Below are 14,772 nucleotides of genomic sequence, written 5' to 3' on the forward strand. Positions count from 1 at the left end.
TGCCTAATTTGCTCGGTGGGGGAGCAAATGCAAGCTATGACTAGCTATGACTAGCAAAGACCAGATGTGGGGGCAAACCCACATGCCTGACCATTAACCAGCTCCCATTTCCCACCTCTCGGGAGCTGGTCCCCTTTTTCCCTTCCCCCTCCCTTCACTCCTCACATTAAAAATCGGCCTTGTGCCTAATTTGCTCGGTGGGGGAGCAAATAAATACCATCTGTTCCGGCAGATGCTGCAAGCTATGACTAGCTATGACTAGCAAAGACCAGATGTGGGGGCAAACCCACATGCCTGACCATTAACCAGCTCCCATTTCCCACCTCTCGGGAGCTGGTCCCCTTTTTCCCTTCCCCCTCCCTTCACTCCTCACATTAAAAATCGGCCTTGTGCCTAATTTGCTCGGTGGGGGAGCAAATAAATACCATCTGTTCCGGCAGATACTGCAAGCAAAGATCATATGTGGGAGAAACCCCACATATAAGACCTTGGTCAATGTAGGGACAACCCGTCATACCAATTGTCACTCCAGCTCCCCTACTTCCCGGGGAGTTGGTCCCCATTCCCCCTTCACTCCTCACTTTAAAAATCGGCCTTGTGCTTAATTTGCTCAGTGGGGAGCAAATAAATACATCAAAGTGTAGTATCTGTTCTTCAGATGCTACACTTCCATTTCTTGTTCTCTTTCGGTGGAGGAGAGCAGTCCTTCCTTCACGACTGAGACAGTTTTTTTTTTTTTTTTTTTTTTTTTTTTTGTACCTTTTCTCTTTTAAAAAAACGACCCTGGTGTCTAACTCTGTCCCGTGGGGAGGCATAGCAAATAGGTATAATCTCCGGCAAAACAAAATATCCAGCAAAAGTAAATAAATAAATGAATAAAACATAATAACAAAATAATCCACGCTCCCCGAAACGCGCTGCGTGCGTACAACATCGGAGCCGATGCGTATTTTGCAAAGGGGGCCTCACTCGTGTACTATCAGCCAGGACGTCATTTTAAAGGAAAATATTAAGGTGGAAACCAAGTAAAAATTTACCAACATTTGGTTTTATTGAGAGGAAGTTATCGGAGCCCTATACTTTACTGAAAACTAATATTTACCTAACTTAAAATGCTTACAATATCTATTGAATATTTAAAAATTAACGCAAATACGCCAAATGTGAGTAAGTCGTGTTCTAGGCGTTATCATTGAAAATAAAATGCATTTTTATATATTAAAAAAAGGCATTTTTATTTAACGCTTACTTATACAATAATGACACCCACAACTACTATTACTGCTAGTGCTACTCCTATTACAATGTAGCAGTGCTACATTGTAATAGGAGTTCTAATAGTTATTGTGCTTAGTCGATGGCGCAAGTTGACAGTCGTATTATTACTACTTCTGTTAATTTAATAGTGTTCCTTTCTTTTCTGTTTTGTTTTTTAATTTTGAATTATTAAAATATGTCTGAATTAAAATGAGAAATAAAAAGGAATACAATGCTTAAATGTCGATTATTATTATTAGTAGTAGTAATACACTACAGTTCTTATAAAGAGAACACAATACTCAACAATATTCAACTGTAACCTCGTAAAAAGAAAGCGCTTAATAATATGTTTCTAAATTGCGTCTAAAAGTTGAGGTGGTCCCATGGTGTAATGGTTAGCACTCTGGACTTTGAATCCAGCGATCCGAGTTCAAATCTCGGTGGGACCTTGTGTTTTTATACTTAAAATGAAGTAAAACACAACATGAAATGCAGACACACTTGAAATATTTCACCTAAAGTTTAGTTTTTCTAACGATTCCACCACTTCAGAAACAAATAATCATTATAAATTCCTAGGTTTGGTCCAGGAATTTATACCCGGACACAACAATGGCTTCATTTAACAGTTAATAATAATTTCACTACAAATGTGTATTAAGAAAAAAATAAGAGAATAGAATTTAAACCCACTTTTTTTACATGGTGAAACTCGTCGGAAATTAGAAATTAATTTACATCATTTTCTGTGCTTGTAAAGATAGTCGACAGATCGATTTTTTTTTAATGTTTTTTTTTTTTTTTTTTTTGCTTTAAATAGTACTTACTTGTTATGCCAAAAATAGTAATACAGTGTAACCCGGATATAAGAGATCCCATATCCGGGTTCTACAGCTCTCTTATGTCTGGGTTACGCTTATATCCGGGGTTCTTATGTACATTAATACAGGCTCTAATTTGGGCCCAGAGAAAATCTCTTTTAATCCGTTCTCCTTATATTGGAGTATCTTATATCCGGGTTACACTGTATATTAACATTTTTTTAAGTATCTAGTAGAAAATTATTTATCGTAAAATGAAATTTTTACAAAAAACTGGGGAAATGACATTTTAGCTAGATGTGAACACTGAAGATTGCAAATACAGGGGACATACTTATCTCCCTTTTCGCTATTGTAATGGTTGACGTTTTGTTTGTTTTAGCCGATAGCGATACTTTTTTTCTTTTTTTTCTTTTTTTTACTAAAAACACAGTAACAATTGTTCTACTCGATGAATTTTCATAATTTTTGGCTATATTACTATTTTCGACAGGACAGTTAAGTAAGTAATGTTGTTTTGCCACAGATTAAAAAAAAAAATCGATCTGTCGACTAACAAGCGTTTTTTTTTTTCCGAAAAGTCACATAATATTGGGATGATCAGTTTCCCGCATGTCTTTAACCTAAATGACCCCACCAGCCCACCACGACTAAGAACGATTGTCATTGTTTCCTTTTTCTATTTGGCTAGAAGCAAAGTGTAGTATTTGGTCTAATACGATACTGTAGGAAATTCTGCAGAAAGAAGCAGGCTCCTCATTAGTCGGTTTGACCACCTACGATTTTGTTCCTATTTACAATGCCTCCCCACGGGACAGAGTTAGACACCAGGGTCGTTTTTTAACGTGGAGAAAAGGAACAAAAATAAAAATTGTCTCAGTCGTGAAGGATTTCTCCTCCACTGACAGAGAACAAGAAATTGAAGTGGAGCATCTGAAGAACAGATGGTATTTATTTGCTCCCCCACCGAGCAAATTAGACACAAGGCCAATTTTTAATGTGAGGAGTGAAGGGAGGGGGAAGGGGAAAAGGGGACCAGAGCTCCCGAGAGGTGGGAAATGGGAGCTGGTTAAAGGTCAGGCATGTGGGGTTGCCCCCACATCTGGTCTTTGCTAGTCATAGCTAGTCATAGCTAGTCACAGCTTGCAGTATCTGCCGGAACAGATGGTATTTATTTGCTCCCCCACCGAGCAAATTAGGCACAAGGCCGATTTTTAATGTGAGGAGTGAAGGGAGGGGGAAGGGAAAAAGGGGACCAGCTCCCGAGAGGTGGGAAATGGGAGCTGGTTAATGGTCAGGCATGTGGGGTTGCCCCCACATCTGGTCTTTGCTAGTCATAGCTGGTCTTTGCTAGTCATAGCTTGCAGCATCTGCCGGAACAGATACTACACTGTGATCTTGTCCCGAAGGCCAAGTTTTTGTTTGGATCTATCAGATTGTTGTTATTAACTGTCGAGTCGTATTCTTGGAGCTATTTTTTGTCTGAGGTGGTGCCAGTTTTCACAAAGACAACAGGTTGAAATGAACAAGAAAACTCACTCGAGGTATGTAGCCTCAAAACCCCTTTGTCTCACTGATCAAGGCCTGGAAGCCACTCAGGGATAAGGGTTATTGCAAGTACATTACATTAGTGTGGAGATTTGATGAAGTGTTTACTAAAGGGGGCGGTTGATTAGGAATTTGTTAACATTGGACTTGAAGACATCCAAGTTGTAGTCCGGTGGGAAGCAGGCAGATGGAACAGAGTTCCACATGCGCGCAGTTCTTAGAAAGAAAGCTTTGTTCATGGAATCCGCGTTTTGATTTAGGCACAGATATAGAGTGGGGGAAATTTTTCAGTGGATTCAGCTAGACGGGTGTTTTTCGTGAAAGATTGGCGAGGGGGGACCAGAGATTGGGGCGAAATGTTATTATCATTTACAAACTCCAATGCCCTTATGTCGGTCGAAATATTATATTCTTCACACACTGTTGTTCTCTATGATTTGATTGACTTCCATCATTATTATATAATGTCTCTCCGAGGCGATTGTAAGGTCTACATTTTGACCTGCCTCTTGTTCACCATTCGGACAGTGAACTCCATGATGACTACCGGACTCGTAGCATTCATCCTTGGAAGGTATCACTTAACTCATCGACTTGTTGCAACAATTCTTCGAACAGCGTGGAGTCTTGAATCCCGCAAACGTGAAGATAAACCATGAACTATTACCCTTACGGGTGTTACCAACTCTGTTTCTTTTCGAAAGCTAAAGATGGTACATCTTTTGCAATTTGTATCTTTTTATTTTAATAAAATTTACGTTGAAGTTTAAAGGTGAGCTTTTTGTGATTTCGGATTACTTTTCTTTCATTCTGCTACGGGCAAAACCGAGGTGAGATAATATCTCACAATACTTCAGTTTATTATTATTTTGAGCAGCGAATGAGAAATCCTTCTAGACTGGGACAATTTAAATTATTTAAAATAATGTGTGCCTTTGGTAATGTTGAAAGGTCGCGATCAGAACAACTCGAAAAAAAATTGTATAAGTTAAAAGTGGTTTTATGTTTTTATTATATATTACTAAATGAGGAATCATTTCATGTTAAAATTCGGTTAGTATTATAAAATTGAGAAAAAGCACGCTCGAAAAGTGTCAACATTATGCGAATAAGCTAAATAAAAACAAAGCGGCTACCAAATTTGATCTGATGTCGTGTTTATCTAAAAAAAAAAAAAGAAGGAAAGTCGATTTTCGATGATTAAATAATATTTATTAACAAGCAGGGTGACCCCACGTTGCCCGGGATTGAATAATGATCAACGAATATTTCACACTTCCATATTTTTATTATCATCGAATTTGGTGAAATCGCCCATTTTTCAATCAAATCGATTGATTGCATGCGCTAGATGCCCTCCTCCCCTATCGTGGTGAACCGGAATTTCACACGCCTCCACGCAGTGACTTAGTCCACAATGCGTAGTCTGAATTGCACTGTAGAGAACTTACTGTTGGTTTTATGTATAATGTTAATATAATGGCTTGAATTTAAGTTTAAAATGCAAAAGTCAAACATGCTTCAATTGTGCTTTAAACAGAAACATTCCTTTCGAACGCGCCTCTGTCATATCAAAGAACCTGCTGTTGATTTTTGTATGTTCGGTCTTCCGACTTGTGTTGTAATAAAACTTCTCAAAATGCACTTGTGATGTTAGGCTGTGTAAGATGTTAACTTTGTTTAAAATCGCCTGTCTCTTCTTTCCTCTGATTATTTCGATTATCGATAATTTTTGAAGATATTCCAATACAAAACCTATCCAAGAACACTGTCAGGCGCATAAATTACCTTTGTGTGAAATGTCATATAAATCGGCCCAGCCGTTTCTGAGTCCAAAGGCGCGCGCACGCGCGTGCGCACACACACACACACACACACACACACACACACACACAGAGTTCCTTTTATATGACAGTAGAGATAATATAAATTAATATTTAACAAAAACAACATAAAACCATTTTTAATGTCTATAGAGATTTTTTGCACGTGTTCCTCTGACCCGACATTTGAATATTACCAATAAATTTGCGAAAAGAAATTTCTTTCAAACCACTGAAAAGCTATGTTTATAGGGTGCCTGGAAAACTCGTCCACGGAAAACTCGTCTATTTATGCTAAGTAGGAAAACTGGTTCGTTATTGAATAAATATCGATTGAAAACACATTATATGACCGTGCTTGAAGAGGATATTGTTTTTAAAAGAGAATACACACCCCATAATATTTTTTTATTTAATGTTTATTTGTTTACTGTTGTTTTAAAAAGGATAAAACTGATTTTTCTAAATGTTCGTTTTCTACCTATCTTTGTAAGTTTTTAGTGGTTTAGCTTGTTTTAAAGCGTTTATTCAATTATAAAGCAAATAGTTTCAAGTGTTACTTTAGAACAAAAAAATATCGGACATAAGAGGATCACATCTTGGTAGTCTCGATAATCGCTCCAAAATAGGAAATTAAAGAAAATACTAAGGTAGCTATAGTTTTAAAAAGAGCTCCCCCCCCCAAAAAAAAAAAATTTTTTTATATTTTTTAAATATAATTTAAAGGAGGAGGAGGAGGAGGGGAGTATTTTAAAAATTATATCTTCCTAAAAAATAAAGCAATAAACAAAAACAGGAAGGGAATTCCAAAGTCTAGTTGTTCGAAGGAATAAACTATTAGAATAGTAAGCTTTCTGGCATTTAGGGACCTCAACAGTGAAGGGGTGAGATTTTGTTACTAAGCAAGTTTGTTGAGGAAAGGTACGTCGAGGGGGCACAAGTGCAACGAGTTCATCAGAGCACATTCCATTAAAATATTTGTAAAACAGATATGCAGCATGGGACAGGGTTTGGAGCTTAGTTGACAAAGAGGGACCTATTAGATTGAAAACTCTTTTTCGGACCCTAACCAAGAGAGAGACTAGTGGGAGATGCATCAGCCCAGATGTAGCAACAATACTCCATGGTGGCCTTGTAGAGGTACAGGATACTTGTTGGCCATTATTAATAACTATTATTAATAACTATTATTAATAACTAGCAGTTCAGCCCAGCCATGCTCAGGCCCTGTGCACTGTTAAGAACTTTATGTGCATATATATATATATATATATATATATATATATATATATATATATATATATATATATATTAAAAAGTTTGACTCATGTCCAGGTAACCTACATCTAAAATTTCAAGTGTTTAGACACAAAATTGGCGGAGGAGTTTGGTAGAGTCTGCAAAGGTCAACTATTTCAACTTTCACCTCTTGGCAGCCAAATTTTCGCCTCAAAACTGATTAAAAAGCTTGCTGCATGTCTGAATACCCTTTATGTAAAATTTCAAATGTTTAGACACAAAACTGGCTGAATAGTTTTTGCTAGAGACCGCAAAGGTAAAATCTTTTGAACTTTGACCTCTTGGCAGCCAAAATTTCGGCCAAAAACTGATTAAAAAGCTTGCTCTATGTCTGAATACACTTTGTGTAAAATTCCATGTTTAGATAAAAAATTGGCTGAGTAATTTTGTAGAGACCGCAGAGGTAAATTTTTTTTAACTTTGACCCCAATTTTGACCCCTTAACATTTATTGTTTTGGGCTCAAATCAAATTAAAAAGTTTGATCCATGTTCAAGTAATCTACATCTAAAATTGCAAGTGTTTAGACTCAAAAGTGGCAAAGGAGTTTGGTAGAATTTTCAAAGGTCAAATCATTGAACTTTGATCCCTTGACAGCTAAATTTCTGGCTGAAAACCGATTAAAAAGCTTTTCTCAAATCTCAATATCCATTATGTCCAATCTCAGGTCTGAAGGCTGAAAATTGGCGGAGTTGTTTGGTAGTGAAATGTACACACACAGACAATTTCATTTTTATAGATATATATATTTAGTGTCAGCTGATGTATTTTTGGTAGATTTCAAGGGCTCATTTAGGAGTCCAAATGGATATAAATGCACAATACTTCAACAAATTTGTTAGCTGGGCAAAGCTGGGTAATCTTGATTGGTTACTTTTCTTTACTTACAATAGAACCCCGGGATACGTTTGCCTTGAGATACGTTTTTTTTTTTTTTCAGGTTACAATGTGGAATACGATGTTTTTTCCGGACCCTGATTACGGTAATTGCCCTGCCTTACGGTGTTATTTATAATGTTATTTTATTATATACATATGTATTATCAGTATATAATTGTATTGTATTTTGTTATCAATTTTTAACATGTACTGTATAAAATGTTGCTTAGGCCCCGACATACGACGATTTCACCAACTCCTGTACAGATTAATGCCGTATCCCAGGGTTCTACTGTATTTGGGGGATTGGGGGGACTCTTTTATTTATTTATTTAAAAAAAATTTTTTTTAATTTATTTTCACCCAAAACTATTTTGTTCTTTCAGGGTTCACGGCCAGTTTATATACCTTGAAAACTGTAAGTCGTTTTTCTTTTTTGTTTTAATTTGGTGGTGGTGGGGGGGGGACTTCTGCAGTAGATGTCTTCCTGCTTTTTTTTTTTTACTAAATTTAAAAAGTTATTCTAGCAAAATTCCTAAAATTTTAACAAACAAAAATATCGTAAAAACTGAATTTAACTTGAAAAATACTATGAAAAAAAAAAAAAAAACTTTAAATTCAGAAATCAAGTAAAACATGGCATTTTTACTTGATTAAATAATTCGAAATATGAAAAATTATTTTATTTTGATTTCATTATTTTTATTGTGTAATAATTTATATCAGTTTGAAATATGTTAAACACTTAAAAAAAAAAGTGTTAATGACCGCTTTGGTAGAAAATGTCAGCTCACTGCTACGAATTTTAAATCGAGGCACATGAACGACAAAAGCAAAAGTGAAAACCAGGGAGACATCTGCTATGGAGAGTAGACAATGCATTGTGGATGCGTTATCGGCAGCTCCCGTAACTCTCACTTCTCCTAATTTGTCCCTCGGTCCTTATTTTGAATGATTTTTCTGACAAATGAAGAAGAAAAAATTGTATTCTACGTCAGCAATATTTTTGTGTGAGCAGTTGCCTGAGATATAGGAAATTTTCTGCTTCTATTGTGGCCATGTCACTAATAAGGGTGCTGGAAGTAAACGTTTTGTCTGGGCTGATGTTATCCGCCTGATAGTCAGGGACCCGAACCTTGGATTAACCACTAAGAAGGCCATCCTATCAGCAAGTGCAAAGTACTGAGGCTGCTGTATTGCCATTTGATGAATGGATTCTGGACCATGCAGTAGCTTCTGGTGGGGCCTCTCGATGCCATATTAGTGGGTAATTGTTATGGCTTTACCTTATCATGGGCTACAAAAAGAAAATATTTCTTCATTTCTTTTTCTCTCTTATTTTCCATCTCTGCTCTGCTCTAATCAAGTCTGTCAACCTGTTCCACAAATCCCAAAACTCCATCATGAAAAGTCAAACCCAGAACTCCAACTTCCAACATAGACTCCCCCACCATCATGTCTTCTTCTCAAACATCATTGGTCTACATTCCAACCTTCCAGAGGTTGAGACCCAATTACAGGAGACCAAACCAAACCTATTATTCCTAAGCCAAACTGGCATTGTATAGACTATTTCCCTAGATAACTTCATAATTAAAGGATACTCTAACATCAAAATCTGACCCCTAAGATCGCCATGGGCATGGAATGTGCCTACGTTAGAAATGGCTTTCCATGTGGTAGGGACATCTCCAGAGAAGACCCTAAATTACCCTATATGTGCTTGCACTTGCTCACATCACTGTTTATATTTGCCTTTTATCGGCCCCCACAACAGCGGAGTTACTATCTTTAAGAGCATATCTGAGAAAATTGACCACATTCTATCTGCTCATCCTTCGGCTAACATTCACGCCTGTGGATACTTCAATGTTCACAATGTGAAATGGTTAACCCACTCAAATAAGATAAATGATGAGGGTCGGTTCTGCCACGATTTTTCAATTGCTTATGACCTAACTCACATTGTTCACAAACCCACCCATGTGCCTAACACTGATCAGCATGCAAGTCTTTTTCTCACGACTTATCCTGAGCTATGTTCATCCTCCATTCTCTCTCTACTGGAATCTTCTGACCAGTCGACTCTCTCAGTTAAGATAAAAATAAAATGTAATAAGTGCTCAGATGTACCTCTCCATCATACAGTTTATTGATCTTCTATTTCTGACTGGGATAGCTTCCGTATATTTATACCAGATCTACCCCTACATTCAATATTTAAAAATAATGTTTCCTCCATAGTATCAGACCTGATGGAATGGTTAATTGTAGGCATAGACCACTTCATACCCTCCAAATATTCCAGCAAAAACCTAACAGCCAGCCGTGATTGTCTCCAGAATGTGCTGCTGTCATTGCACACAGAAATCACTTTTTCCATTGCTTCCAACATAATAGATGTACTGAGACTAAAGTCACCTTCATGATAGCAACCACTGTAAAAGAATAATAAAGAATGTGAAAGTTGTATGCTCAGTCCGTCAAGACCAAAGTAGCTGAGCAGTGGCTTGGTTCCCACTAGTTTTGGCAAATAAGAAACAGGTTCCTGAACAGAAATGTGTGCTCTATCCTAACTATTATCAATGGATCTGAGGTAATCTTGTCATCATCGGACAAAATCAAACTCTTTGCCAAGAACTTTGCAGCTAATTCTACCCTATGCGATCAAGGCTGCTACCCCCCCCCCCATATTTCCTCCTGTATCTGAAAAAATGTTAGGCGACATACAAATATCTGTGCGTGATGTTGACAAGCTAATGAAAAACCTTGGTTCCAGTAAAGCAACTGGCCCTGATGGCATTATAGTGTTGAAAAAGCTTCAACTAGAACTAGCTCCTATATTTAAAAAGTTGTTTAAGTATTGTCTTAAAGAGAATTGCTTCCCAACACCATGGAAAACCTTATCAGTATGCCCCGTATTTAAAAATTCAGGTGATCGGTCATCTTCTTCTCAATACAGACCAATAAGTCTTTTGTGCATCATGATTAAGTTGCTGGAATCTGTTAAATAGAGAAGTAGTCAACTACCTCAGTAAAAATAACCTCCTCAGTGACATGCAATATGGTTTCTGTTCTGCTAGACATAACTGTCAGCACATCTGCTGTATATCTAATAGGATTAGTGAATCTCTTGACGGAGGCTTCCTTTCTAGGGCAATTGCTCTTGACATATCAAAGGTCTTTGATAGGATGTGGCATAAAGGTATATTCTATAAGGTCTCCAGCTATGGTATAGCTGAAAATGTCTTCTCAATTATTAAATCATCTCTCTCTGATAGGTTCATAAAAGTAGTGGTTGATGAGCAAGAATTAGAAACTCACAGTATTAATGCTGGAGTTCCTCAAGGGACCATCCTGGGCCTAATTCTTTTCCTGATCTACATCAATGATCTCCCAAATCACATCTTAAGATCATTCATAGACATTTATGCTGATGACTCTTTCATCTACAGCAACATTTCAAAGGCTGTAGATGACCAAGTTCTCTCTCCTCTGATCTTGAGCATGTGGTGCAATGGTGAAAGAGGTGGCTGGTTAATTTTAATGCATTAAGACCAAGCTTTTATCTTTCCATCATCAACGCTCTGATCCCTGTCAGGCATCAATTGAAATGAATGGCTCTCGTCTTGGGGAAGCTCCATGTTTTGACAAGCTTCTGGGTCTGACCTTTACTCCTGATCTGAAATGGAACATGTACATCAAATCTGTTGCCAAGGTCGCTGGAAGAATGATGGCACCATTCTACCACTCCAGTAGATATCTCATTGCCAATGCAAGTCTCTACCTGTATAAGAGCCAAGTACGTCCAAGGATGGAGTATTGTTGCTACATCTGGGCAGGAACTGCTAGAAGTTCAAAATAGACTTTGCCACAGAAGAGATGTTGTGAGCCTGTCTTTGTTTTAACATTATTTCCGTAGCAAGTGGATGATCTCAACATGAAATATTACCACAAATGCCATCATTTAGCAGTTCTAATTATATCATCAATATTTATATTTCAATTAATGCAGAATTCTTATTTATAATAAACAGAAATACCGTAGGTATTAAACATAACGTTAAATTCGTTAGAAAAAATGAAATAAAGAAAAAAGAAAGAACAGAGACACGTGCATGCGAGTATTATATTTTTTCTAAACAGTTTTCTTCTTTATTAAGTAAAAAAAAAATACTAGAGTTGAGATCGAAACCAAAACAAAGACAGTATCAAGTACGATAACCATTAGACCAGCATGACACGCTCATTAGAAAAGGTATTTGCAAACCAACTTATACTTAATGTAAGTAATCTGTAATGTGAACCAATCACACATGCGCAATCGGGAAACAGTAACCAAACAGAGAAAAATTTGACGACTTCCTTATTCAAGTTTTTCAATTTTGACCGCTTAGAAGACACTTTTTCTCCAATGGAAACCGATTTAAAAGATTTCCACATGTCTGTATAACCTATATTCCAAATTACTGTTTCCTTCGGCACCAAAATCACTAGAGTCTAGGCTATTGTTATGGTGACTTGTTCTCTGTCGGTTTAGGTGTATGGTCACATGTCCTGTGCAGTTCTAGGTCCTCCCTCTCAAGCTTTGGCTTAAGAACGTAGTTTATCGGAGAATGCCTGTTGCAGTTTTTTTGGCATAATCGAAAGGTATCCCCCCCCCCTAAATTTGAACATGTGATAAAAACTAACCAATCAGATGGCAGAACAGTTTTATAAAATGACTGGATCTTGTTAACTGTCGCAGTGATTTATTTCTCTTTCAAAACGAGACGACCATTATGTTTCTGCTGAAAGTAATTGGATTAATTCTTTCCCTAAGAAAGCTTCTCTCACCGGATGTATGCTGCTATTCGTTGTTTGCTTGGAAGTACTTTTTTTTTTTTTTTTTTTTTTCAAGAATGACTTTATACACTCAAGAGGTTATGGCCCCAGCAATCGATGAATATGAATCAAAGTTTGAATTGTGGCAGGTGGAATTTCTGTGATATTTAAGAGTACAGAAACTACACAAAGTTTTTATTAAAAATATGTGATAGAAAACAATTCATTTAGTTTTTTGCCCCCCCCCCCCGGACAAAAGGAAGGTGGACCTGTAAATTCACCCATGTCCATTCGTCCGTTCGTCTGTTTGCACTTTTCTTAATGACTACACATTGGAATTTTTTGAAATTTTGCACAAACATTAAACATGATATGAGTTAAAAAGAAGTAACAGAACGGATTTCCGGGAAAACTCCTGTTGTCCCCCTTGTGTAATAAACCAAACAGAAGCACTGCCGCTTGTGTGAGTAGTATCTTCTATTATAAAGCTAATGACATTTTTTTTTTAAAGCAAAGTATAATATCTTATTTCCGGCGCAAACAAATACCGACACTTGTAGTTTCTCGGTGATTTGAATTTAGTGGGCAACGCGGTATGTCATTCTTCAAATACTCCATCCAGAAATATAGTTAATATATTCATTCAATTAAATACATATATTTCCTGCCAAAAATATTTCCATAAGCACATACATTGTAATTTCCATGAGTCACCAGAATAATATTAGGTGCGCATCAAGAGTTTTTGGAAGGATGTCAATGTTGACATCAAATTGCTCTGTTGGAAAACCGGAGCTTTTCCTTGGGATGATTGGATAAAATTAAGCCGGTAAACGTTAAAGGTCGCGGTGCGAAAAGAATGCTAGAAGAAATTCTGTATACACTGCAAATCGTTTTATGTGGGTTTTTGTTAAATATTATTAAATGATGAATCATCTCCATTTAAAATCCATTTAGTAATATGCATGTAAAATTAATGAAAACTAAATAAAAGTAAAACGAAACAATATATTAGTGATGGAACGATTCCAATATTTTTTTTCCCGATTCAATACTAAATTCCCGATTCCGATTCTTTATAAATCTCTTAATATTTAACTATGCAGTTGCTATTTTCTCCCGATTACTGTCATAAGCACATGTTAAAAGTGCATATATTTTCTTAAACGTAAAAACACACTTGTGTGTGTGTGTGGGGGGGTGATCTTTATATTTTGTGTCTGTGTGTGTGTGTGTGTGGGGGGGGTGATCTTTATATTTTGTGTGTGTGGGGGGGGTGATCTTTATATTTTGGTTTTACATGTCGTTTGAAATCAATGAATATTTGTTATTCTGGTACTTGTACAGTTTAATCAAGACATTAAAAAATGAAAATACCGAAAAAAAAAAAGTTTAAATTGTACGTATGTGTTATGGAACGAAGTTCTCCGAAAAAAAATTTCACTTAATTTTATCGAGTAGTTTTTTTTTTTTTTACAGCGAAAAAACAATTTGTTATGATACCGAGCAAAAAGTTCGCATTTTTAGGAAGAAAAGCTAGTATTAAAGATGAGGAGGGAGTGTCGGCGCTTTAACTGGAGTTATCTCCTCGTGGCATGTTCAATAAATTTCATAATGGCTGACTTCAAAAAAAAAAAAAAAACTACTCGATCAAATTAAGTGAAATTTTTTTTTTTGGGGGGGGGGGAGATCTTCAGTCCAAAACGGATACGTACAATATAACCTTTTTTCAATATTTTCATTTTTTGATGTCTTCATTAAACTGTACAAGTACTGTTACTCCATTATTACTACCAGCAGTGGAAGTTTTTGTTTTAAACAAAACAAAATAAAAAAGATAAAGGAATCGTTTTTAGCATCGGAAAACAGGCACAAATTTTTCTGATACCAAGTACTATAATGCCAAAAGTCCCAATTCAAATTCCGATTAATCGTCCCAACACTACAATATATGTAATATTGTGATTTGAAATGTTTAACTTTACTTGAGGACAAAAAAAAAGTGAGGAAGGGGTTGGTGACCAGTGTGTGCTGAGTTCAAATCCAGTCGCTTCCATTGAACCACAATTATTTTCTGCAAAAATGCTAACCAAGGAATAACTACCCTTAATATCTTCCTGGAATTCATTTTGAATCTTCTTTCTTTTTTTTTCAAATTTTAATTCTGTAAATTTTCATGACATCGTCTGTTAATTCCACCAAAAAACAAACAAAAAACAGATAGCTGCAATTTAATGGTAATGTTTAAAGGTCTAGGCCAGAGAAGAATGTCAAAAAAAAGATTCTGTATAAGCAATTAAAAATGGTTTTATGTTGTCT

General features: G+C 36.4%; 1 protein-coding gene and 1 non-coding gene across 4 annotated transcripts in view; both read left to right on the plus strand.

The window, feature by feature from the left end:
- Positions 1 to 14,772, plus strand: part of LOC145277058 (uncharacterized) — a 463,659-nt gene that overhangs the window by 158,289 nt on the left and 290,598 nt on the right. For all 3 annotated transcript variants that reach the window (XM_080128731.1, XM_080128725.1, XM_080128728.1), the window contains exon 2: positions 8,016 to 8,047. In XM_080128731.1, the coding sequence (XP_079984857.1) occupies positions 8,016 to 8,047 (32 nt within the window). The remainder of the gene's footprint in view (positions 1 to 8,015; positions 8,048 to 14,772) is intronic.
- On the plus strand, positions 1,638 to 1,709 carry Trnaq-uug (transfer RNA glutamine (anticodon UUG)). Its single transcript has one exon. It is a non-coding gene; the product is annotated as a tRNA-Gln (tRNA).

Source organism: Euprymna scolopes, chromosome 1 (genome assembly GCF_053919585.1).
Source record: "Euprymna scolopes isolate OS-2025 chromosome 1, ASM5391958v1, whole genome shotgun sequence".
Taxonomy (NCBI): Eukaryota; Metazoa; Mollusca; class Cephalopoda; order Sepiida; family Sepiolidae; genus Euprymna; species Euprymna scolopes.